The sequence below is a fragment of the Peromyscus leucopus genome, chromosome 19 (assembly GCF_004664715.2).
Source record: "Peromyscus leucopus breed LL Stock chromosome 19, UCI_PerLeu_2.1, whole genome shotgun sequence".
Classification (NCBI taxonomy): Eukaryota; Metazoa; Chordata; class Mammalia; order Rodentia; family Cricetidae; genus Peromyscus; species Peromyscus leucopus.
This window is the reverse complement of record NC_051079.1, coordinates 43,980,083-44,007,390: the sequence shown is the minus strand read 5'-3', so window position 1 is coordinate 44,007,390 and position 27,308 is coordinate 43,980,083. Positions and strand designations below refer to the sequence as shown.

Sequence of the window (27,308 nt, the reverse complement as noted above, 5' to 3'; positions counted from 1 at the left end):
GAGAGAGAAACTAGGAATGGCAAGGGCTTTTGAAACCTCAAAGCCTACCCCAGTGACACACCTCTTCCAACAAGACCACACCTAATCCTTCCCAAACAGTTCCACTACTGGGTACCAATATTCAAACATCCAAACCTATGGGGCCATTCTCATTCGAACCACCACATGCTTCTCCTTAGCATTTATATAGAAAGTTTAATGTTCCATAGAGAAAAGTTGGTGCAGGGATAGTGAGTCTGACTTAAATATAGAGCTTGGATAAATCCAGAATCCAAATTAGTCTTTCCCTCCCTTCTTCTCTTCCTTTTTTTCTGGCTGTATATTCCCTTTGGACAATTCATAGGTATGAAGCAATTGTGGTGTACTATATCACTCTTCAAACTAAACTGTAGAGCTAAAGGGAAGGCTCAGTGGTTAAGAGCACTGCTGTTCTTCCAGAGGACCAGAGTTTAGTTCCTAGGACCCACACTGAGCAGCTCACAACTGCCTCTAGGTCCAGCTCCAGGGGCTTGAATGCCCACTTCTGGTCTCTGAAAGGCATCTTTGTGCGCGCACACACACACACACACACACACACACACACACACACACACACACACCAAATCAAAATCAAAGTCTGGGTTGTATGTACATTTATAGTTGGGGGACACATACCCAGCCCTAACTTGATCTTGGTGATACTTGGGTTGGTTTGTTTGTTTTGTGGAAGGGTCTCACTCTGGCCTAGCTGGCCCAGTACTCAATAGGTAGATTGGATGGTCTCCAGAGCAATCCTCTAGCGTCCCAACTGTTGGGATTAAAGGCCTGAGCTCCCACGTCCAGCTGGCTGGCTGCTGAGAAATTGAAAGGGCTGGCTTGCTGTTAGATGTACCTCAGCAGCACAGCTCTCTGTCCTGCAGATGTAGGATGTAATGAACACAACTGCATCCATTCCTTAGAGCAGTGATCCTCAACCTTCCTAATGCTGCAACACTTTAATACAGTTCCTCATGTTGTGGTGACCCCCCAACCATAAAATTATTTTCATTGCTACTTCCTGTCAATTTTCTACTATTATGAATCACAATGTAAATGTCGTAAATGTGTTTTCCAATGGTCTTAGGTGACCCCTGTGAAAGGGTCGTTTGATGCCCCGCCCTCCTCCGCCAAAGGGGTCATGACCAACAGGTTGAGAACTGCTGTCTTAGATTGACGTGGACACAATTTAACTTAATCCCCTTTCTCCTTTCCTAATCTTCAGGTGTGATGATGTTCACTTGCCACGGTTCTCAATAAAGCAAGGCATGTTCCCATCACGTTACGTTATGCCTTGGAAAGAAAACATGAAATTCAGGAATGTGAATCTGCAGGTATCTTCTCACAAATATTCAGGTTAATGCCTGCCTATGGCTGTAAGAGATAATGGTGCTTTCCACCAAGCCTGACAGTCTGAGGCTGACCTGTGACCCACAGGATGGAAGGAGAAATCTGATTCCTGCAGGTTGTCCTCTGGCCTGTGCACACAGGCTCACTAAATAAACTAAATGTGATAATAAAACTAAAGCCAAATCTCTAAGACATGTATAGCTATGCAAAAAAATCATTTTCATTTTCATATATACATGTAAACAAAAAATAACCCGAATGCAAACTTAAAATGGACAGGTGACAGCATTTGAGGTCACATACACTCATGTGCAGGGTTGGAGGCTGAGCAGGCATAGGTGTCGTGAATAGTGAAGCTACAGGACCAGAGCTGTGTTTTTAGATGATGCTGACTATTCAAAGAGAGAGCCATAGGAAGAGCTGGGCTGGATTTACAGGTTAAGACTTGCCCACTCAGTGCTACTAGCCAATTTGAAAACGTTTTCCAAATTCAGATTGACCATTATAGATCTCTTCTTTTCCCTGTCCTCCCTCCCTCCCTTCCTCCCTCCCTTCATCCTCTCCCTCCTTCCTCCTTCTTTCCTCCTTCTTCTTCTCTTCCTCTTCCTCTTCTCCTTCCTAAACCCCCTCTCAAATTGAGTCTCAACTCTGGAGCCCAGATTCTCCTAGAACTCACTATTAGCCCAAGCTGGCTTTGAAACTCATGACTATCCCCCTGCCTCAGCTTCCCCAGTACTAGGATTACAGACATGAGCCACCATACCTATCTAGTAAGTTATTTCTTTAAAGAGTTAAAATGTATTATTGTATAAATAATTTGAAAATTTCAATAGAATAGTTAATGTTGAATAGGAATATGTTTTGGCAAGACGAAAAGAAGTCTTAGAAATGATATTTACATGGGATAAAATATAAAACATGGCTCAATTATTTCCTTAAAAAATGCTCATGCACAATGATATAAAATTTAAAAAAGTTATGTTTTCCTTGAGATATATGGATTTTTGTTTGTTTTGGTTTAGTTTTTGTTTTTTGTTTTTGAGACAGGATATTTCTGTGTAGCCCTAGCTGTCCTGCCTGACTCTGCCTCCTGAGTGCTGGGATTAAAGGCATGTACCACCTCCACCCAGCCTGGAATATGAGTTTTTATCTAATACTTAAAACAAAACAACAAAAAAAACCTAAAGAAATTAAAACACAGGTATGAAATACCAGTCTACATACGCTTATTAAGACTTTCTTCAATTTGAGGTGTGTGTGTGTGTGTGTGTGTGTGTGTGTGTGTGTGTGTGTGTAAAGCCTTGTTGTATATTCCTGGCTGTCCTGGAATTTGCATATAGACATGCTGGCCTCTAACTGAGATCCACCTGACTCTGCCTCCCAAATGCTGGGATTAAGGTGTGTACCACCATGACTGGCTTTTCTTCAGTCTTGATATTGGGATCTATTTTATATAATTTGTTGGCTTAATAAGTAGCATTGCAGGGTCTGGAGAGATGGCTCAGTGGTATAGAGCACTGGCTGCTCTTCTGGTGGACCTGGGTTCAATTCCCAGCACCCACATAGCAGCTCACAACTGTCTGTAACTCCAGTTCTAGGGCATCTGACACCTTCACACAGACATACATGCAGGCAAAACACCAATGCATATGACATAAAAATAAATAAATTAGAAAAAAAATGAATAGCATTACATGGTGAGTCACTACTTTTAACTACCTTTTTCACTTATTAGAAATACAAGATACAAACTTTATGAACTGAAATTGGAAAAATTCAGTGTATTAAAGAAGCTCACTCACTGTTGTTAAAAAAGTAATGTTTCATTCTGTCTTTCTATTGCTGTGAAGAGACACCAGGGCCATGGCAACTCTTTTAAAGGAAAACATTTAACTGGGGTGGTTTACATTTTGAAAGGTTTAGTCCATTATCCTCATGGCAGGACATGGAATGCGTAGAGGCAGACATGGTGCTGGAGAAGGAACTGAGAGTCCTACATCTTGATCTGCAGGCAACAGGAAGCGAACTGTGTACACACTGAGTATAGTTTGAACAAAGGAGACCTCAAAGCCCCCTCCCCCGCCCCTACTGGTGACACACTTTCTCCAACAAGGCCACACCTACTCTGACAAGGCTACACCTCCTAACAGTGCCACTCCTTATGAGCTTATGGGGGCTGATTATATTCAGACTACCACAAGTGTAAGCATGTGTACATTGAGACTACCACTTATGTGTAAGCGTGTGTGGGGGGATGCTCTGGTTGGTTACCATGTAGGTCCCGGGGACTGAGGTCAGGTCATTAGACCTGACAGCCTCTGCCATCCGAGCCATCTCCTCAGCCCCTCTTTTCCTTGTGTTTTGTTTTGCTTTTGTTTAGGCGTGAGGGTTGACCCTTCAGGCTTTCCTGTGGCACTGAGCACACCGTACCACTGAGCTGACGCCTTCAGCTGGATCTTTAGCGAGTTTAAGGGTGTTTCACTTTTACAATGTAGTTTAATGTATTCCCAACAATTTTTACAATATTACCAGTGAACTCTGTGTGTGTGTGTGTGTGTGTGTGTGTGTGTGTGTGTGTGTGTGTGTGTGTGCAGAGTTCCACCTTAAGCAGTTACCATGAACTATAAAAAGAGAATGAAATGAAATAGCATGCTCACACTACCGGTTAATATTTGGCTTATTCTTCCCTTTCCATTTTTTCTTAGATGCTGACAGACTTACATAAATGTAATTTAAACATTAAAGAGAAAAGAAAAAGCCAGACATGGTGGCACACACATTTAATCCCAACACTTGGGAGGCAGAGGCAGGAGGATCTCTGTGAGTTCGAGGCCAGCCCTGTCTAGATAGCAAGTTCCAGACCAGCCAAGGCTACCCAGTGAGATCCTTCCTTTAAAATAAAAGGGGGTAGGGGTAGGGGTCTGGAGAGATTGCTCAGCAGATAAGAGACTGATCTTCCAAAGGACATGGGTTCAATTCTCAGCACCCACATTAGTAATACATTCTAATATAGTCACTTGGGTCGGGAGGAAGAAAAGAAAAAGTCTTTAAACCTAACCTGAAAATGACGTTTGGTGCTGTTCAGCAGAATATTTTCTCTCTTAGCAAGCAGATGCGTGTGGGATCTATGCTGGCCCCTTGGAAGATTCTCTGTTCTGGGGTCACAGTGAGCGGCTTTGCCATGGGGAAGACCGGAAAGTCATCATGAAGAAAGGCCCACCGGAGATAAAGATTGCCGACATGCCTTTGCATTCGCCTCTGTCCAGATATCAGAGCACTGTGATCTCCCATGGCTTCAGGAGGCGGCTGATCTAATGGGCTGACCTTGGGGTAGCGGTGTGCTTGCCCAACACACAAGAGGCTCAGTGTTCTAATCCCATTACTACCAAAAAGAATAAAATTATAAAATAGTTCAATCTCTTGCCCTCTCTTGTTCTGGTGCTTAATTTAAGCTCATTACATTTCGCCTAAAAGTTTAATTTGTTTGATGATTATAAGTCACTAGCATAATATAGAGATCTTCGAAGCTTTGGAAAGGGCATCAGTTCTGAGGCTATCTGAGGTCAAGTGGGGAGGCAGGAAACCGCTTTCCTGGTGGCATTTCACTCCAGGTGGATAAAGAGCAACCGATGGGAGCAGCCTACTGTCTTGGCCATGCAGCTCAGCCACTGTGAGTCCTTAGAGCCGCCATGTCCAGCCAAGACTGTTTTGCAGCGGACATCCTCGGGCTTTTACAAATCTCTCCACCCATCTTCTGCTTTGATCTGAGTAAGACAGAGAGAGACGATATGGATGTCCTATTTAGACACAAGCTCCATAGTCTCTTGTTCTCTGTACACTGGCCAGTTGTGGGTCTCTGTATTAAAAAGAAGCTTCTCTGATGAGGGTTGCAGAGGTTGGTTACCCCCATGGCATTTATTCCACTACAGCAACAGCAGGCATGTCTTACAGGGCTCATACCTGTGTAAGCTGTTGCTTACTTCTCTTCTTTGGCACCGTGCATAGACCCTCCCAGGGCTCAGAAAGCTAGCCAGCTGTGATGAAGCTTCAGTACCAAGCTCAATTCCTCCACGTCCTGTGATTCAAGTATGTGGTGTATTCAGCAATGAGGTTTTTACCATCAACTTCTGGAGGGTAACTGAGAACAAAGGCAATAGCTTGTAATATTAGGGGGAGGTGGCGATGGGACCTTGCTGAACAACAACTTGAAAAGAGGTCACCCATACTTGGAACTGGAACTTGGAAGCCAGAACAGGAACTCAAAACAGAGCAAGGAAGCCAGGGGCAGGAGCTGATGCAGAGGCTGTGGAGGGGGTGATATTTACCAGCTTTCTCTTTCTGACTTGCTAATCCTGCTTTCTTACAGAACCCAGGACCGCTAGCCCAGGGATGGAACCACCCACAATGGGCTGGGCCCTCTCCTATCAATCACATTTAAGAAAATGCCTCGCAGCCAGTTCTTTTTTTTTTTTTTTTTTTTTTTTTTTTTGGTTTTTCGAGACAGGGTTTCTCTGTGTAGCTTTGCGCCTTTCCTGGGACTCACTTGGTAGTCCAGGCTGGCCTCGAACTCACAGAGATCCACCTGGCTCTGCCTCCCGAGTGCTGGGATTAAAGGCGTGCGCCACCACCGCCCGGCGCAGCCAGTTCTTATGGGAGTATTTTCTCAACTGAAATTCTCTCCTTTCAGATAACTCTAGCTTGCAAATCAACCTGATACAAGACTAGCCAGCACAGCTTGACGTAGCATTTAAAAAGATCTTTCATGTTAGTTATTAACTCCCATACTCCCCCCTCTTCTATGACTCCCATCCCCCACCCCCTTTAACCCTTCCTGTGGTAGTATTGTGTTCCCCAAAATATTGTGTACTCTAATAAATTTATCTGGGGTCAGAGAACAGACAGCCACTAGATACAAAGGCTAGAAAATGGTGGCACTCACACCTTTAATCCTAGCATTCCAGAGATAGAAATCCCTCTGGATCTCTGTGAGTTCAAGGCCACATTGGAAAGAGCCAGGCATGGTGACTCATGCCTTTAATCCCAGAAAGCCAGCCTTTAATCCCAGAGAGTGGTGGTAGAAAGCAGAAAGATATATAAGGTGTGAGGACCAGAAACTAAAAGCTTTTGGCTGGTTAAGCATTCAAGCTTTGAAGCAGCAGTTCAGCTGAGAGCCATTGGGATGAGGACACACAAGCTTCCAGTCAGAGGAAACAAGACCAGCTGAGGATCCGGCGAGGTGAGATAGCTGTGGCTTGTTCTGTCTCTCTGATCTACCAGCATGGACCCCAATAACTCACCTCGGGTTTGATTTTATTAATAAGAACTTTTAAGATTCCTGCTACACCTTCCTCTTCCATTATTCCTCCCTTTATATCACCTGAGTTTTACCTCCTTCCCTGGAAATCCACCCCTGTGTCCCCTTACTCTTTTTCCCCTCCATTTTGACAGGGTCTTACTATATAGCCCAGGTTGGGCAGAAACGCATTAATCGGTATTCTTAGTTTTGAAACATATTTACAATGGATTCTAGGAAGGTGTTACCTGCCAAAGCTCACCTCTGGCAGGTTCTGTTATCTTTCTTCTTTCTAATGTATAAATTGTTCTTTCCTAATTTTTCTTCCAATGTCTGGAAAGTTTTTGATGGGAACAGGTTATTTTAGGAAATATACTGTAGCTGGGCATAATGTCACACGCCTTTAATCTCAGCCCTGGGAAAGCAGAGGCCGGCAGAATCTCTGTGAGTTTGAGACCAGCCTGGTCCATAGTGAGCTCTAAGCCAGCAGGGGTTACATTGTGAGACTCTGTCTCAAAATGAATAAATAAACAAATAAATGAAAGAAAGAAAATAGTTTGTAGCAACTTCTGGCTCCTTAGAGCCCACTCCATGGGAAGCTTCTTACTACTATTGACTTGCTATTTTAGTGACATCTAACCTCCCCTCACCCCAATTCCCACTCCTCCCCCCTCATCCAGCTGCAGTGTTGAGTGTCCAAGTGGATTTTCAGAAAATCAGCCTTGGGTTTGCCCACAGCCCTGCTCCTATGGCAGAGTTTTGGCAGCCTTCTTCCTGGGCTCCCGTGACCCTCCCACCACAGTGAAAGTCCCTTGTCTTTGAAAGTCCCTTAAAAGCTTAAACCTCTCTCCACACCACGGCAAAAGAGGCCGTGGGAAGGAACCAAGAGTGACTTGTCTTGAGCAATTTCAGGAACGACCTCCAAGCCTGCCCATGGAGCAGATTCGAGGACAGTGGCACACTTCTTCCTGTGTGACACCCGTGTTACCAATGAGGAAGTACGGGGGATACCACAAAGGGTTGACACAAAATGACCCTTCGGAGCAAGCTTTATTAGGAGAGAGAGCCTCGCGGCCATGGGGCTTTGGGGGACACGATCCAGCCTTATAACGAACGAGAGGGCAGTTAGGAGAGCTACACCAGACACGGTGTGATGGGACCTTGAAGGGAGAGGGGAACCTCTTCAAAATCCACAAGGAGCTGCATTAGGAGAGAGAGTGGCCGTGTAGCGTGATAGTGGGTCTGCAGGGAGTCTTCAAAATTCCTTCAGAAACAAACAAAACTGAAGAAAGCCAGAGACTGACTTTTACAAGGTTCAGGATATAGCCACAAGTTCTGCTCCGAGTGGGCTAGCCTGTCCTAGACTGTGTGCTGGGAATCAGGACATGCTGATCAAGCTGTAATTTAGTCTCTTTCCTGGGCTTGGGGAGGGAGGCTGGGCTTGATTTTCCCACACAGAGGGACCTACCAGCTCTTTGACAGATGGCAGGAGAGGTACAGCCTGATTTTAGGGCTGGGGGAGGGGACAAGGAGGGAGCAGCCAGAGGATCTATAATCTGAAGACCTCAGTGGGCTTTGGGTCAGGTTACAGACCTGTAGCTAGAGTTTTTCTGGTCCTACCTGGCCCCACAGTCAAGACAAATCTCTGTCACCCGCCAGTCGGGCAGCCGCTCAGACCCAACCAAGTAAACGCACCACAGAGACTTATATTGCTTACAAACTGTATGGCTGTGGCAGGCTTCTTGTTAACTGTTCTTTTATCTTAAATTAATCCATTTCTATAAATCTATAACTTGCCACGTGACTCGTGGCTTAGTATCTTCACATGCTGCTTGTCATGGTGACGGCTGACAGTGACTCCTTCTGCCTTCCTGTTCTTTCTTTTCTCCTCTCTGTTAGTCCCACCTATACTTCCTGCCTGGCCACTGGCCACAATCAGTGTTTTATTTATTGACCAATCAGAGCATTTGACATACAGACCATCCTACAGCACACACCCTCCAACTACCGCTCTACCAGAGGTCAGCCTACACTCACTAGAGCCCATAGGTCCCTGTTCTGAAAGAAAGCACACAGATAGGGCCAGAGAAAGCAAGCCTACACCTCCCCCCAACCCCCAACCCCCCCAACCCCCAACCCCACCCCTGCTGAGGCAAAAACTTATTCCCATCTTAATTACCAATATTAACGCTCAGCTCATCATCTATCACGTGTCACATAGCAGATCTATCTCTTTATAAGGATTATAATATGTATAACTACAAAGGGCTAAAGCGAGAGGTCTCAGAAGTAAATAAGGTCTGTATTGATAAGACAAGAAACCCAAGCCCAACTTCAGGGAAAGGCTCAAGCGGCCACAGCTGTGTGTCAGGGGCTTGAGAGCACAGCTGTAGAGCTGAGTCCAGCTGCAGAGGTGCAAGGGCAAGATCAGGTCCTGATGAAGGACCAGGGAGACAGATGAATGGCAAGGAAAGACAGGCAAGCAGGCAGACCAAAGATGGCAGTTGAGAAAGGCCACATCAACAGTAGGGACAGAGCCTAGCTGAACCCCGGGGACAGTCAGGAGTTCTCTGCTTGTCAGTTCACACACACACACACACACACACACACACACACACACACACACACACGAGAGAGAGAGAGAGAGAGACAGACAGACAGAGAGACAGAGATGAGAGAGAGTGAGAGTGAGAGAGAGAAGAGAGAAGAGAGGAGAGAGAGAGAGAGAGAAGGTAGGATCTAAAGATGACTATGAGGGTGGGGTCTATCTTCAATGGCCTCCAAGCCTGCCAGTGCCTGTACCTATCTAACAAGATGACAGGTCGGTGGGAGGGTCTTTGCCATCTCAGTGCTGAGTGTCCACCTCTTCATACAGTCTAGGAGAAGGAGTTGTATCTTTTTCTTGGCCTGGTGTTTGCTAAGTCCACGGGCCTGGTTTCCCTAAAATGATCGGAATACATCCTTGTCCACTGGCAGTTCCAATTCTCCATGAGAAATGCATAGGGCAGAGTCTTGCTACTTGCAATCTGTGCTGCATGTGGTCCCAGACCAAAGGTGTTGTTTACATGTCCACCCAGGGCCACAGCCATCCTCCTCCCTCAAAATGGACTCAAACGCTGCTTGTCAAATGGAGTTTCCTAGAAGAAGTACAATGTGAAAAATCACACCCAGGAATAGTGACACACACCTTTGATCCCAGCACTCAGGAGGCAAAATCTCTGTGAGTTTGAGGCCAGCCTGGTCTACAGAGTGAGATCCAGGACAGGCACCAAAACTATATAGAAAACCCTGTCTTGAAAGAGAAAGACAGAGAGAGAGAGAGAGAGAGAGAGAGAGAGAGAGAGAGAGAGATAAGAAGGAGGAGGAGGAGGGGAGGGAGGGAGGGAGGGAGGAAGGAAGGAAGGAAGGAAGGAAGAAAGAAAGAAAGGAAAAGAAAAACGACAGTTTTACACAGCATGCAGTAACTGAGGGCGGGGTCAGCCTTACTTCAACAGGTAACCACTTGACTAGGGCTGGGGAAGGGAGGCTGGCCATCATCCTTGGCTGAGCCTGTCAAGTCTCCATCATAACCTGGAAGGAATGAAGGAAGGATTGGGTTCTGGTTCAAATGTCTTCTGAGCCTTAGAAGATTTTATTTTCCTAAAAATAAAACTTTATCCATTTACTCTGTACCCTCCCCCAAGGTCACATGGTTTCTCTTTTCAATTATCCCTAGTAGTGAAGAAAAGGTTTACATTATCACCCTAGAAGAAGAATTCTAGATTCATGCTCTTTTTTTTTGTTGTTGTTGTTTTGTTTTGTTTTTTGTTTTTCCACACAGGGTTTCCCTGTGTAGCTTTGCGCCTTTCCTGGAACTAACTCTGTAGCCCAGGCTGGCCTCGAACTCACAGAGCTCCACCTGGCTCTGCCTCCCGAGTGCTGGGATTAAAGGCGTGTGCCACCACTGCCCAGCAATTTATGCTCTTTTTAATTTAAAAAAATTTATTAAGATATTCTTTGACAGAGGCTGGAGAGATGGCTCAGAGGTTATGAGCACTGGCTGGCTCTTCCAGAGGTTCTGGATTCAATTCTTAGCACCCACATGGTGGCTCACAACCATTTATAATGAGATCTGGTGCCTTCTTCTGGTGTGCAGGCATACACGCAGACAGACCACTGTATACATAATTGAATGAATGAATGAATGAATGAATACTTTTTTTAAAAAAGATATTCTTTGACAATTTCTCTTTTATGCTCATAACTGCCCATCACTCCAGTTAGAATCTAGCCTCTGCTCAGGCCGCAGTGCCTGCCCAGCTTCCTCTTCCCTTTTCAGATACTGACAGGCAACTCCCGAGTCCCCACAGTGCCTGGGCCAGGCTCTCACCTGGGAGGTGAGTTAACACTGAAGCCACACATCCTGATCCCCATCCACTTCCCTGCCTCCTGCCTGGGACTCAGAGAACCACTTTCTGTGGGACTTTCCTCCATCCTCAGACCGCTGTAAGAGACTCTTTCCTCTGCCCCATTGTGGGGCGTTTACCCACCACCCCCACAGTTCCCCAGAGTTTTCTTGAGTGCAATCAGCAGGAAAATTAGATAGAAGGATTTATAGCGGAGAATCTTGCGAAGATAAACAGATAGAAAATAAAGGATAGCCTCGAGAGGGCCTGGAACCTATTCCAACGGGCCCCGACTGTCTCTGGCCCAGGGTTTTTATAGAGATGCCAAGGGGTGGAGCAAAAGACCTCTTCCCCCAGCACAGCCAAGTGCAGACCATCTCCGACACCTGCACTCAGGCCCGTGGTCCTGATCATCCTCTATTCGGACCTGCTGGGTAAAGCCACGAGGTACCCGAGAATGGGCTCCCACACCCCATAGGCTCTGATATCTTCAGAAACCTCCCCATGCTGTCTTTCTCTAGGGTTGAGACCCCAACTCTCCTAGAAGCCCTCACCACTGGGTTACCTCTCTGTCTGTAGTGGCTTTAATGACTCTTCTAATCAATTCCTTACTCCCCAAAAAGGAAGGTCAGTGGTTGCTTCTTGGCTTCTCTGATCTAGCAAGTCTTCACCCCAACATCTGATTCCTGAGTCTTCATTGGTAAATAGAACAATAGAGATTTAGTTAAAACCTACATTGGGTGACCTTAGCTGAGCCGGTGCCAGGGGGACCAGAAATCTTACCAGGCTGCGGTCTGAGCAGCATGGTGCTGACTGTAGGTTGCGGGGCTGTCGTGCCCAAAGTCCAGATCCCCAAAAGATCCCCAAGAGACCAAATCCGATGTAAAAACAAAGAGTCTTTAATACGAGTTAACTCGGGCCTCTCCGTCCAACTGACACAGCAGCCGAGCAGGAGAGACACTGAGCCGCATGGGTCGAGGGTTTTTATCGTGGCTAGACAAGTTGGGTGTGGCTTGGGGGTGGGGGGACTCCAAGATGATCCAGTTACAGAAATTGGCTCAGGCCCAGGTTAGGAATACCTGGACTGAGCTGATTGGCTCTCCTGGGTCTAGGGAATTGCAACATTGTAGCTTCAGCCCCTAGAGTTGTGTCCACTTGTAATTGGCCCTCCCCAGGGGTGAAGTGTTCATGGCTCCTGATAGGCCCTTCCGGGTGAGGTGTTCACGGCTTCTGATTGGCCCGTCCCTATGGGGCAGGGTATTAGCTAGGGCAAAAGGTCAGAGGCAGTTAGGAAGTCAGGAGTTGGGGACCCAGGCCTCAGCAGCTGTGGAATATAATTTACATAACTGCTGAGATCAGACTAGACCTTGCACAATGTTACTCTATGTTGTACAAACCCTGACTTTTCAGGCTGTGCCCTGCCCTGGTGACTCCGTGTTACAAGCAGCCTTTTGCTCCGGTTTGACCGCAAATGCGGGCCAAGGAGGACTCGGTGGGCGTGTAAACAGCAGCACCAGTCTGGCACCACCCACAAGGCGCAGCTCGTGAATAACTTATGCTAAAAGTAGAAAGGACACCCTCCTAGAAAGTGAATTGGGACCACAAGAGCACGTGGGTGTATTTAAATAATAATTAAATAATAGGAGAACCAGTCCTCATAACTTGCCAGAGACAACAGACCCAGGAAGGTGTACACGTCTCTCACTTTCACTCCATAAAGAGAACATCTAATAATGTGATGGCAACAGGCTGTCATAGGATCAACTGCTGTGTGCATCAAGGGACAGACAGGCTTGGTCCTTTGCTGTTGATGTGGCCTGTTTAGATGACTGTCCATTCCATTTGCCCATCTGGACCTGTATTAGTCAGGGTTCTCTAGAGTCAGAACTTATGGAATGAATATCTCCCTCTCTTTGTGGCCATTCCATACCACACATATGCACAGACACACACACATATATGGGGGGGGGACAGGGAGAGGGAGGGAGGGAGGGAGGTGGGGTGGGTGGGATTTGCTGTGTGACCCAGAGTTAACCTTAGCTGTTAAGAATGGAATAAGAGAATCCATGCTCGCCAACAGTGCTATCAAGGGAAACCACCGCTGATGAGACCAACATGGCTTATAAGTCTGTTGTTTTATCAATCCTGGCACTGTGGAAAAGCACAGACATTTCTGTGTTTGTAACATCACACTCACGAGAACTGCCATTCTGCCCCACTGAAACTTAAGAAACAGCTGGAGTTCCCTACTGAGCACTCATTTTCTACATCTCCTTGATAGTCTGTACATTTATATAAATTACATATCTAAGAAATGAGAGGTTAGTGGCCCTGGGGGTCTAAAGGCTGTTTAGGACAAATATGTTTTTTCACTTATAATCATTCGATACTGCCTTTGCCTCTAAAACAGATCTGAGCCAATTAAACCACTGCTCTAGAGCAAGCTTTCCCACCCTGTCAGGAATCAATCCAGCACCCTCTCTGCCATGGACCACAAAAGCAAAGTCAGCTGAAAATGGAGAAAGTAAAGTCTTTGTGTCAACTTCGATGACAGCCTATATATTTATGCCACTCAACTGGAGTTTAAAACCTCGGAAATCACTGAAGCCCAGACAATCTTACAGGAATGAGGAATGGGAACTCCAATGGGCATCTTTTTTTTTTTTTTTTTTTTTTTTTTTTTTTTTTTTTTTTTTTTTTTTTGGTTTTTCGAGACAGGTTTCTTTTGTAGCTTTGCGCCTTTCCTGGAACTCGCTTTGGATACCAGGCTGGCCTCGAACTCACAGAGATCCACCTGGCTCTGCCTCCCGAGTGTTGGGATTAAAGGCGTGCGCCACAACCGCCCGGCTTCCAATGGGCATCTTAAAGAGCCCACGCCCTCTGTGAAAGGATACCTGGAGTCTGAGAGCTGATGTGAGTTGGGATCCTCCTGTATTTCTAGGACTAGGTAGGAAAAAAATCTTGAGTTGAAATGAGCAGTGAACACACTCAGAGACCTCTGACTATATCGCTCACAGCCAGTGGTGTTTATACACTGTGGTTTGAGTCTTCTCATGCCTACAAGGGTTCATGTGTTTGTGAAGTTTGGTCCTCACAGTGTCAGTGTTAAGTGATGAAACGTAATAGGAGTCTTGGGTAGTTGGGTGTGCACCTTCAGAAGAAATTAATACAGCACCTGGGGGACCCCTGCGTTAGTTCTTATGAGGGTAGGAACCCTTGAATCACTCCAGTTCTCTGGTTGATTTGTTAATGTTGCTTTTACTGTGAGGGTTCAACTCCAGGGCCCCCCTGTAGTAAGGTGGTAGGCCTGTCTTTGGATAGAATCTCACCCTTGACTGTGCTCAGATTATGAAGCTACTTTCCAGAGGCCGAATGAGTGGGTCTACCCTATCTTATTTTCATCCTTCAAACTATGAACTTCATAAAGGAGCTATTTCTTTCTCTCTCTTCCTCCGTGCTGGAGAACAAACCCAGAGTTTCACCCATGCTAGGCTAGTGCTCAACCACTGAGCTATGCCCCCAGCCCAAACTTGTCTTTTCTTTTCCCAAGACGTGGTCTCACTGTGTAGACCAGGCTGGCCTCTAACTCACACAGATCTATCTGTCTACCTCTGCCTCTCGGGTGCTGGGATTAAAGCCGAGCACCACCACACCTGATTCAACCTTTCCTTTATAAATGTATCTATCTGTAGACATACTGTACAGTAACCAGAACAATCTAGTAACTTATTTACCCTCTGTGAAGTCTGACTCTGAGACAGCGATTCTATGACATCAAGTTTCCTGTCTGTTCCAGTTTGAATCTGAAATATCTTCCACGGGCAAATGGTTAAACACTTGATCTCAGTTGATGGAGCTATTTTGGGAAGTTCTGGAAACTTTAGAGGAGGGAGACCTAACTGGAGGAAGTAGGTCACTGGGGATGTGCCTTTGAAAGTTTTATCTGGGCCTCAGTCCTTTCTCCTTTTTCTGGTTCCTCCACACCTCTCGCTCCCATGATGCTCTGCCTGAGTTCATGGGGCGAAGAGACATGGGGCCAAACTCCCTGAAACCATGAGCACAAATACACCTTTGTCCATTAAACTGTTCCCTTGGGCATGTTAGACACAATTGTACGACAGTAATTAACTCTTCATCCCCCTGGATTTTCCTTCCATTTCTGTGAATATCAAGTTCTCCTCCAGTGAGTGTCTCCTTTCAGACTGCCCCTTGCCTGGTTTCACACTCAGCTCCTTCCCGTGCTTCCCTCCTCTACTATGGGTTAGTTGAGGTTATGATTTCCCTCCCAGCAGAGCCCTAATACATGAAGGCTCTTAGCCCAGTGAGGTCCTCTCCAGTGATCGTGAATCCCTGGGACTTCCAAACAGCCTGTGGTATAGCTCTCCTATATTAAGATCCTGGTGATTGGATCTGACCAGCACTGACCAGTTTCTCTCCATCCGAGGGGCCTTGAGCCATGCAGGCATAGTCCACGGGGTGCAGGGAGGCAGGCAGAAGGGTGAGCAGTGGCTTGAATTGAAATTGTTTAGTTTGCACTTCTCTGCATCCTCTGGGCTCTGGCAAGAGAGGATCTGTGTGTTCTGCAAAGAATGTGGGGAAATATATGTGCGAGAACACTGAAGGATGAGGTCAGTTTACCTGTTTTTTTTGTTGTGTTTTTTTTTTTTTTTTTTTTTTTTTTTTGAGACAGGATTTCTCTGCATAGCTTTGTGCCTTTCCTGGAACTCATTTGGTAGCCCAGGCTGGCCTCAAACTCATAGAGATCCACCTGCCTCTGCCTCTGCCTCCTGAGTGCTGGACTAAAGGCATGAGCAGTTTACCTGGTTTTTGTTGTTGTTGTTGTTGGTGGTGGTGGTGGTGGTGGCGGCGGCGGTGTGTGTGTGTGTGAATAATAACAATGTATACAACCAGAAACAATGCCGGAAGCCAGAACACCGAAACATCCTGATGTTAATACTTCTGGGTGTGATGCTGATGTCATTGGTGATGATGGCGACGATGATTTTGATCTTTTGATACAACTCTGTAGCCCAGGCTAGCCCAGGAGTGCTGAGAGTACAGGCAAGTACAGACAGGTAATTTATCAACAGAAGCTCTTCCTTGGGCTGCTGTCCTAGTTCCAAACCAACACCACTGCTAACTCCTCTGGGACGCTGTTTCACACTCAACTCCAAGGTCTACTTTCCCTGGCAGGTCCATCTTCGTGGGCCCCATTCCTCACTGGACCAGAAGGGGGCTCTGTTGCATCACTTAAAAAGCAATTCAATTTCTGAAGAGAAAAGGGAGAGGAGGCGAGTCTGGGGGAGAGAGATGGTGGGGGTAGCTGGGAGGAGTATAGGGAGGGGAAACTGGTCGGGATGTATTGTAGGAGAGAAAGATCTATTTAAAAAAGAAATAGGGGAGGCAGAGCCAGGCGGATCTCGGTGAGTTCGAGGCCAGCCTGGTCTACAGAGCAAGATCCAGGACAGGCACCAAAACTACACAGAGAAACCCTGTCTCGAATAAAAAAAAAAAAAGAGGGGGAATAGAAAAAAGAAAAAAATTCATAGTGGAGAAAAGAGGGGCTACATCCTGTCCCTACCCGAGAAGCTAACGGCAGTGGGTGACTGCTGAGGGAAGAAGAGTCATTTTTTTCCAGCGGGGAAGAAGCTGATGATAAGTTGCCCAAGACCCAGGGGACAATCCCACACGCCATGCATATAAAGGCAGCATGAATTGAACTTACCGGGTTATTGAGGAAAAGTGAAGCTGGAGGAACGTGGGGACTCTGTTGGGAGGGTAAGGGATGATGGAGGGATGAAATGGATGACGGATAGGACCAAGATATGTTGTGCACATGTATGACATGACCAAGGATTTAAAAATAAGTGTGAATTGTGATGATATTTTGTTTGTCCTCTAACAGATAAAATTTGCCTGAAGATCAGAGGACAGAGCTAGCCACTAGATTAAACATAGAGGTCCAGCAGTGGTGCCACAAACCTTTAATCCTAGCTCGTGGGAGGCAGAGAGCCATCTGGATCTCCGTGAGTTCAAAGCCACCCTGGATTACACGAGATTAATCCAGTCTGGAAGAGAACCAGAGCCAGGCAGTGATGGCTGCTGGGTGGAGAAAGGCTTATATAAAGCGGGAGGAGACAGGAACTCAGTCCCTTTCAGCTAAGGACTCAGGGGCATTCCGTCAACTTTAAAATATATATATATATATAATTTATGTGTAGGTGTGTGACTATTCATATGTGGAACTCACTATGTAGACCAGGCTGACCATGAATGCACAGAGTTTCGAGTGCCTTTGCCTCCTGAGTGCAGGGATTAAAGATATATGCCACTGAGCCTATTTTACCTTTCTATGAAGGTTTACTATTGATAAGTACCATCAGTGTGAAGCATTCCCTTTATTTTCAGTTCTCTGGGTCTCAGAAATCACTTTAAACCCCTGCCCCCCACACCCACCCCACCAAGCTATCCAGTGGTCCCTATAGGTGAACAGGAATGCTGTTTGTTTTCTGTTGGTGTTTTTTTGTTTTTGTTTTTGTTGTTCTTTCAATTTCTTTTTAATGTTGGTGTTTTTAATAGGCACTTGTTTTATTTTTCCTAGACATCGTTTCTCTGTGTAGACCTGACTGTGTCCTGGAATTCCAATTTTTAAGATTTATTTATTATGTATACAGTGTTCTGCCTGCATAGATTACTGCACACCAGAAAAGGGCGCCAGATCTCATTATAGATAATTATGAGCCACCATGTGGGTGCTGGGAATTGAACTCAGGACCTTTGGAACAGCTGCCAGTGCTTTTAACCTCTGAGCCAGACTCCTACACCCAGCCTTTAATAGACACTCTTGACCATTCCCACCAAGGCGCTATGTTTCTCTTTGCATTGAGTGTAAAGCTCCTACTGTGTTCCCTGCTTTTCGTTGCTCTTTCCCATTGGTAAACTGGGTCAGCCCAGTCAGTTCGGCATAAGCTGATACAATGATCTTGCTGAAGTCCCCAGTTAAAAGCTTGATGTGGTTGATGCAAGCCTGTGATATCAGAAGTGGAGGGGTGGAGACAGGAGGATTAGGAGTTCAAGGTCATCCTCAGCTACATAGAGACCACCTGGGACTACGTCACACTATGTCTCAGAAAAGACAAAGAGAAAGGAAAGGAAAAGGAGATTGCTCAGGTCAGATCTTCATCCTCCAGGTCAAAAGCACTCAAGAAAGGTTTAAGTGGAGGGATGGTGATGGTGGTGATAGCACTGTGAATGCCATGGTTGTGCTTAATGCCATGGACCTGTACACAGAAATAGCTCCTTGGTAAAGTTTGCGTTATCTGTATCTTAGTACAGAATAGTGCTCTGGAAAGACCATCAACATTCAGCCCCAACCAATCTCCGTTCACACAGCTTCCGACACACTGGCCGTGAAAGAACCCATGAGTGACTGTCTTATTGCACATTCTTCTCATGCCCTCCCACGGTGGGCGCGTTCTCACCCGGTTCTCTGCGACAACTTCCATGCAGGCCACAGGGCGCAGCTTGTACCTTTTCCTGGATGCTCACAGCCCTCTCGTTTTCCCTACTTACCTAATACATCCACATGCTGGTCTTCCAGCCTCTCAGAGGCCGGTTCAGCTGTGGTCTGTGCTTCAAGCCTTCCTGTTGGTGTTGGAAACACTCCTTCCTGCGTCTGGGCCTTGGCTTCAGTTGTCTTCTGTATCACTATTCTTTCTGTGGAAGTCCTCCTGAGACCGAGGCCATCCCACAATCCTCTCGGTATTCCCCCTGGCTTTCACCGCGCTTTGCAGAGAGCGGTCCTGAAGTGGATGTTCATTGAGGGGCCAACGTGGAAGACAGAAAGGAGCCCCGGAGCTCACTAGGATTCTTGGGGGTGCTTTGTACCACTGGCGACTCATACTGCCAGACCCCAGAGGGCTCACACAGATAGTTGACAGGCTTTGTACGCTTTGGTGTGACACTTTACTGAGCTGGGTTTTAGAAATACTAGTTTTCCCGCTTTCTTCATTGAATTTGCAATCCAATTCCAAATTGTGAGTCTTCAGTTAATTGTTAGACTGTCAGTTTTCCTTAGATTCCTGTTGCCACCTGTGACAAAGAGTTCTGCAGCTATAATTCCATATGATGGCAATATCTTTCCATTTTGTAGTCCAAGGACTTACTACCAAGAATGATTACACGACTGTTTGTGTTCATACTCTGTTATCTGTATGTGCAAACACATGTATAATGTGTGAGTATGTGTGTGTGTGCCTATGTATGTGTTGTGTACTTGTATGCCTCTGTGTCTCTGTGCCTTTGTGTGTGTGTGCCCCTGTGTGTGTATATGTGTCTAGTATATGTGTGTGCCTTTTCATGTGTATGTGTGTGCCTGTGTATGTATGTGTGCCTGTGTATGTATGTGTGTGTGTGGCATGTGTGTCTCTGTGTGTGTATATGTGTGGTGTGTGTGTGTGCCTTTAGACTTTACTCTGAACAGAGACATAGATGCCTAGAAGGAAGAAGGGGTTTGTGAACCCGGGGAAGGACCAGACGCTAGGTAAAGGCTGTGTGGGACAGGCCTGTGGTGTTTAATCCGGATCAGAGACAGACCAGCCAGATCTAGGAAGGGATCAATATCCAGATTGATACTGCGCCAGTAGGTGACTCCTGATCCAAGAACCTGCATTTCTTTCATGTCTTTAGATCAAAAGCAAGCATAGTAAATATAGTTAAGATGGGGAAAAAAACTTTGGTCTAAAGTAACACTGAAAAAATATTTTTATCAGTAGAGGAAGCTGCCCACTCCCCACTACTTAGCTTCCTTTTTAGAGAAATGATATATGGTTACTTATGTATTATACTCTACACGTATCATTTACTCAATACAATTTGGCTTGTCGGTGCTCCAGTAAACTAAAGCTGGGAAACTGGCCCAGCTTCCTTTTAGAGTAAAACTTAAATTTCAAAAGGAAAAATGTTAGCTCCAACTGCCCCAGCAGGCTAAGTGTGGCCACGTGTCCAGGATGCCAGTGGAAGGGACAGAATAACAAAGGGACTAAGACAGTCCATGTGACCATTTGGAGAAACAAACCGAGGCCGGTGATGACTCTAGATCTGACTGTGTTAGAATTAACATAAACCTTTACATAAATTAAAAATAAAAATATATATATATTTTTATATATATTATATATTATATATATTATAACATAGTTCTGGCCCAGAGGTTATCTTCTTGATCCTGTCTCAATTCTGGCTCTGCCATACGGTCCCATTTGCTAGAGATATAAATTACCTTCTGCTCCGGACACAATTTTTCCTTTGGGATACTTGCCCTCTACATTTTTTTTTTTGTTTGTTTTTTTTTTTTTTTTTTTTTTTTTTTTTTTTGTTTTTCCAGATGGGATTTCTCTGTGTAGTTTTGGTGTCCTGGATCTTGCTCTGTAGACCAGGCTAGCCTTGAACTCACAGAGATCCTGGCTCTGCCTCCCGAGTGCTGGGATTAAAAGTGGGTGCCACCACCGACCTGGTCAATGCTACGTTCTTTACTCCATACTTCAAATATGACTGATCTCAGTGCTTTTGATTTTGTGTGTTGTACACATGTGTGTGTACTTAAGGATTTAAACATATAACAAAACAGGATTTTCAACATTCTGTGTCTTTCCAAGCCTATATAGGAAGACACAACTCTAAATATTCTTTTTTAAATTGTCATTTTAAAGACCTGCAACAAGACTTGCAAAGACATCTTAAGGTTTACATATTTTTTTACATATTACATAAAGTTTTACATATTTATATATTGTATTAATCATAAGTATATACATGGGACAATTATTCATCTCTGTGCTTTTAGTTTTAAACAAAGATAAAATAGTTTAGGTAAAACACTTGTTAAAGAATTAATGAATTCACCACAAATATCAACAGGAAGCTCAAAATGAATAAAATTAAAATGCTTCAACTTTATTCAGCTTTCAATGCCTCATAAACTTTAATGAGAAGTAAATGCCTTTTTAAAAAATAAAAGCAATTTCAAAGTAGCCATTATAATGACTTAATTCTTTAACAAATGAACTCATTTAAATTGGCTAAGGAAACACAAGACTATTAATGTGTTTTACCTGTCTTTATACGTTTTAGATACTTATAATGCCTTAAATATTTTTCCTGTGTTTCAGATTCAAATAAATAGTCAATATAAGTTTTAAAAACTACAGAAATTCTGGCTGTTTAAAATATGTATTCCCAGCCAGGCAGTGGTGGCCCATGCCTTTAATCCCAGCACTTCGAGGCAGAGGCAGGCAGATCTCTGTGAGTTTGAGGACAGCCTGGTCTACACTGGTCTACAGAGTGAGTTCCAGGACAGCCAAAGCTACACAGAGAAACCCTGTCTCAAAAAAACAAAAAAAAAAAAACAAAAAAAAAAAAAAACCCCAAAAAAGTATTCTTTTCATCTGTTCAGTGTTTGTGATATTATTTTAATTTTAGCTATATTACTTTTAATATATATCATGTTATGTCAAGTATAGAAGATTATATAATTTTAAAAGATCAGATCCAGGTCATAATGTCTAGTAGATTTTAATATGATCCGGTTTCTTCCTTATGGCAACCATTCCTCCCTCCTGAGGACTGCTTTCCTGCCTGCTACTCAGCCTCGTTTACAGCCGATCCTGGGACACTAATCACATTTATAAACAGTATGTGGCCCCCACACGCACAAAATGTGACGCTCAGCCACCAGGGAGGATGTAAACAAAAGTCCCCAGAAAGAAGCTTCAAATGAACCTCGGGCACCTGATTCACTGACTGGGTCGGCAATGGTTGGAGGGAGTTGGAATGTTGCAGGACCAGAACCTAAGTATCTTGGTTCATCTTAAGCATGTCTGCCCCCTCCTATTTATTTCTTGCTTTTATTTTATGTGCATATATGTTTTGTCTGCATGTGTGTATATGCACCATGTGTGTGCCTGGTGCCCAAAGAGACCAGCAGATGATTGTGAGCTGCCATGTGGGTGCTGGGAATTGAACCCCAGGTCCTCTGAGAGAGCAACCAGTGCTCTTAACCACCGAGCCAGCTCTCCAAACCCCACCTTTAGCCCTCATGGTAGGCATTTATTGCCCTCCTCTGTTCTTAGCCTAACAGCTTTGCGACCAGGAGGTAAATCACTTGGAATGTTCAAACAGAGCACTAGATTTCCTTTGGAATGCATTGACTTTGAGCACCAGCTTCCACCCGCCCAAACGCCGCCGACAGTGTCTGCAGATGGCGTCGGAGGCTACAGCCAAGGTCTCCCCACCTAGCCATGGTCCTACTTCTCTGATTTGAAAAGCGCCCTGAATTACATATACTTCCTTCGTTTCATTACAATAAAAACTCCATGAGACTGTTTCCAGGTTGGAACATGTCATTTGGTGTGACCTAAATCTGTTCCTGGCCATGATCAGGAGTTGCTTCAGAATAAGGCTAGCTCTTTCTTATCCTCTTGGGGGTGAGAACTGTGTTTCTGCATCGCCTTCTCATACCATTTAGAGGTAGTACAGAGTTGCGAACACACCACCAGGGATGTCATGTTAAAATGTTTTCATTGCCAGGCAGTGGTGGTGCATGCCTTTAATCCTAGCACTCGGGAGGCAGAGGCAGGAGGATCTCTGAGTTCAGGCCAGCCTGGGCTACAGAGTGAGTTCCAGGACAGCTGGGGTTATATAGAGAAATCCTGTCTCAAACAACAACAACAAAATGCTTTCATCATTACCCCAAGTCCCCGTACTTGTCAGTAATAAGAGAATTTCAGGACTAGCTTAGTGCAGTGTAGCTGGGAGTTTGCTAGCATGATTTTAACACAGGCTGAAGTACCAAGGTTAGGAGAAAGCCACCCAGAGAAACCACAGCACACCCAGGTTGGGGGCTGTGCTTCCCGAGAGAGAGCAAGGGAACTTAAGACATGCCTGTGTGTGGACGGGCTCCTCAAGAGAGAGGAAGACCTTAACTGTCTAAACGTTACCCATACATACATACCATTTTGTAAAAGCTGTATCTCAAAATGTTGCTAAGAAAGCTTCTCTCTCTCTCTCTCTCTCTCTCTCTCTCTCTCTCTCTCTCTCTCTCTCTCTGTCTCTCTCTCTCTCTCTAGATACATGACCTGGGTGTGATGGTGCATACTTTTTTTCCCTCAGTGCTGAGGATTGAACTCATGTATGCTGAACAAGCGTCCTATTGACCAAGTCACATTTCCAGTCCCTACATGCCTTTAAATACTGTAAAAATGGGGTACAAAAAGTACTAACCACTGTTAGGAGTCCCTCAAAACCACCAAGCGACACAACCATAACAAATATGCAGAGGACCCAGCTCAGACCCATACAGGCTCAGTGATTGTTGCTTCAGTTTCTGTGAGCACCTACAAACCCTCTTAGTTGATTCCGTGGGCTGTGTTCTTACGGTGTCCTTGACCCCTCTGGCTCCTACATTCCTTCCTCCTCTTCTTCCACGGGGTTCCCTGAGCTCTGCCTAATGTTTGGCTGTGGGTCTCTGCATCTGCTCCTATCAGTTGCCGAATGAAACCTCTCTGATGACAGTTGGACTAGGCTGTGGTCTGAGTATACTAGAATATCATTAGGAATCATTTCATTGACTTCTTTTTCTTTTTGGCCAGTCGTGTTTGGTTCTACCCTAGGTCTTTGGGTTGTCCAGCCTCTGATTCCTAACCATCCAGGCAGTGCCAGGCATGGGTCCCCTTCAAGGTTGGACCAATCATTGGTTGGCCACACCCACAAGTTCTGAGTTTTTTGAGAGAGTTTTCTTATGTAGCCTGGGCTAACCTAGAACTTCGTTCTTCTGACTTTAGCCTCCTAAGTACTAGGATTACAGACATGTGCCACTACACATGGCTAATCGGTCAGGTGACCACGGCTACAGTGATCTTAAAGATCTGTTCTGCTGTTACAAAGAACTCTCCTGTGTTGAACCTTGATTGTGACACTATCCCTCTGACCACTACCGATTTGTTTTCCATTGATATAACTTGGTCATTTCACAAGCATCATATGAATAGATCACCCAGTATGAAACCAACCCTGGAAATCAGTTTTCTCAAACTCTTGAGAGCTATCCAAATTGTTTCCTGTATCGCTAACTCATTGCTCTTTATTACTGAATAGTAATATTCAGTATTTCTATCATATGGACATGCCACATTTTGTGTATTTACTCACTGAAGGACATTTAGTTCTATGTTCAAAGGTCCAAAAGATTGCTTTTATATTCTATAATTCACTGTAGAGGCTCACACATCTCCGCATATGCTCATACCTTTGGTTATGACTTAAGGGAAAAGGTGCGTGGGATGATGTCAGGAAGCAGAAGGTACAAGCTTCCACGTGTCCTCAGTGGAGTCACACAGGACACTCTCCCAGGCCTGAGGATGTGGCTTAGAAGTAGAGTGCTGTCTACCAGGTACAAGGCTTTAGATTCGATCCCTACAACACACACACACACACACACACACACACACACACACACACACAATTAATAAATTATAAAAGATAAATTTAATAAAAACAACAGTACTAGATAGGAAAAAATCAGCTCATGAAGAATTTATTTCTTCCTTTCCTTTTTCTTCCTTTCTTTCTTTCTTTTTTTCTTGGTTTTTCAAGACAGGGTTTCTTTGTGTGTAGCCCTGGCTGTCTTGGAACTTGCTCTGTAGACCATGCTGGCCTCAAATTCACAGAGATCGGCCTGCTTTTGCCTCACAAGTGCTGGGATTAAAGGCGTGCGCCGCCGCCGCCGCCGCCGCCGCCGCCGCCGCCGCCACCACCACCCAGTAAATATCTTTATGTTTTTTGGTCAAGGTTTCCCTATGTAGCCCTAAAGTCAAGACCCTCTTGTTTCCTCCCAAGTGCTAGGATTATAGGTGTGCACCACCATGCCTGGCTAGGATTGTAGGTGTGCACCACCATGCCTGGCTAGGATTGTAGGTGTGCACCACCATGCCTGGCTGGGCTTGTAGGTGTGCCACCATGCCTGGCTTCTCAGAAAGAACTTTCAATTCCCAAACAAGCAGCTGTAACAGATTGCTGCGGACCAGATGATGATGATGTAAATGAGTAGAGCCTGGTTTGACAAAAAAACTAATCTGGAAATAGTTGAAAGGATGAATTGCTGAGTGAGAGACATGAGTGCTTGCATGGAAAGAAATCCAGGTGAGGGTTTCTGATGAGGAGCAGAGCGGAGGGACAGAGAAGAGTCTGATGATGGTGTGAGGGAAGCCCACACTACAGGGGATTGATTGTGCGCACGGATTCGGGCGAGGGCCACACTAGAATTGCCGCACTGCCGGTGACATTTACCTTTGTAAATGAGGCCGGGAAAGCACAGCTAGAGAGAACCACTTTATCCTTCAAGTGGGAATAAAATGCTCCTACTACAAAGGCCGCAGTGACAGAGGAGAGGTCGATGTCGGTGTCAGAAGTGACAAGTCCAGGCCTCTCTCGTGCTGGAATGTTTCAGTATGACTAATACGTTTTTCTCCTTCGGGAACGGCTCCTTCGAGCACAGCCTAATGAAGAGAGGATAGATAAGACACTCAAGGTCAGCGCTGGACTGGCTTTGTAATCTCATAAAAATTCATGAGAGCAGCAACAGCTAAGATCTGATACATTTGGAATGAGCTGCGAGCTGATGTGTGGATGAGTAGTTTTAATGTAAGTAGAAACAACAGATCCAACCAGGTCATGAACTCAAATTTCCCTGTGTCGTAGTGCCCATCAAATTAATACTATGGCCCTCGTTTCACGGATTATTAAAGAGAAGTGACTCCCTGTATAAATTATTCATTAACATAGGAACTAAATCACTTTATCAGTGTGCCCCCAAGGGAAAGCCAGCGAGTCTTACCTCATACTCTGTCTCCTTTGCAAGCCCAGCCTGGCCCGGCTCCGCCTTCTTCACATTCCATCCATGTTGTCTTTCTTTTTGGATGCCACACATGCTAACATTGTCCCCATCCTAGCGCTACCCCGAGTCCCGCACATAGCTGCCCTCTTCCTGTCATTCAGTTTTTTATAGTGAAGTCTGTCTTCTTTGGGAAGCAGAGTGGATGAGGTTGGCTGCCCTGTCCATATCCCCTTCTCCAGACTCGGCATGTCCTCCAATTGTGGAACTGCTGACTGCCAGGGCTCAGGCCTCTGTCATTGTGTGAAGGACCGTGGAAGTGCTTCTGGAGACAATGTCTGAAAGGCTATGCCCGACTCCCAGAGGAGATCTTGGTAAAGACGAACTGATGGAGGAGGACGGCAGCCTCGTGGGCAGGACACGTGAGGGCAGTTCATACTCTCGGATTGCCTTAGGCTTAGTCTGGATTTCTTCACCTTTCACCTCAGTGAAAAGTTTCTCCTTTGGAATCACAGATGTAAAAATTCCTACCCCAAGTTCTTTTTTGTTTAAGGTTTTTGTTTTGTTTGCTTTTGGGGGGTTGTCGTTGTTATGTTTTGTTTTTGGGGGGAGACAGGTTTCTATGTGTAACAGCCTGGCTGTCTGGAACTCTCTTTGTGGACCAGGCTGGCCTCGAATTCACAGAGATCCACCTGTCTCTGCCTCCTGAGTGCTGGGGTTGAAGATGTGCAATGCCACACGGCACTCGTGTTTAAGTTTTTAAAAGTTGCCGGGCGGTGGTGGCGCACGCCTTTAATCCCAGCACTCAGGAGGCAGAGGCAGGCGGAGCTCTGTGAGTTCGAGGCCAGCCTGGGCTACCAAGTGAGTTCCAGGAAAGGCGCAAAGCTACACAGAGAAACCCTGTCTCGAAAAACCAAAAAAAAAAAAAGTTATTTTATTTTGTGTGTATGGGTGTTTTGCATGCATGTATATATGCATATCTGTGTGCCGCATGCATGTTTGGTATTGCGGAGGCCAGAAGAGGGCATCCCCTGGAACTGGAGGGAGGGTTGTGAGTTTCCGTGTGACATCCCAGGAATCTGGGCTAATGAGCCATCTCTTCAGCTTCTTCACCGGAGACTCTCCTCACATGGAGCATTTGGCGATAGCCGTGCTTCTGAAGCATTGCCTCATTCATCCACTAGATGGCGGTGAGAACCCCAACATCTGTGGTGGGTGAGCTATGGTTAGTCTGTAATTGCTTAAAATGCCTGCCCATCGGTCATGGCTAGTACTGATCGTCAAATGTGGCAATCTATAATCACCTAGAGACAAACCTCTGAGCAAGTCTACAGAGAGACCATCTAGATCAGGTCGACTGAGGTAAGAAGATCCACTT

At 45.4% G+C, this 27,308-nt stretch overlaps 1 protein-coding gene across 1 annotated transcript; it reads left to right on the top strand.

Annotated features, from left to right (window-relative positions):
* Nucleotides 1-1,156: 1,156 nt before the first annotated feature.
* On the top strand, nt 1,157-4,781 carry LOC114708369 (testis-expressed protein 43). Its single transcript, XM_028891608.2, has 3 exons — nt 1,157-1,167; nt 1,241-1,349; nt 4,471-4,781. Exons 1-3 carry the CDS (start codon nt 1,157-1,159, stop codon nt 4,678-4,680), a joined length of 330 nt encoding a protein of 109 aa, XP_028747441.2. The 3' UTR covers nt 4,681-4,781.
* The last annotated feature ends 22,527 nt before the right edge of the window (nt 4,782-27,308 follow it).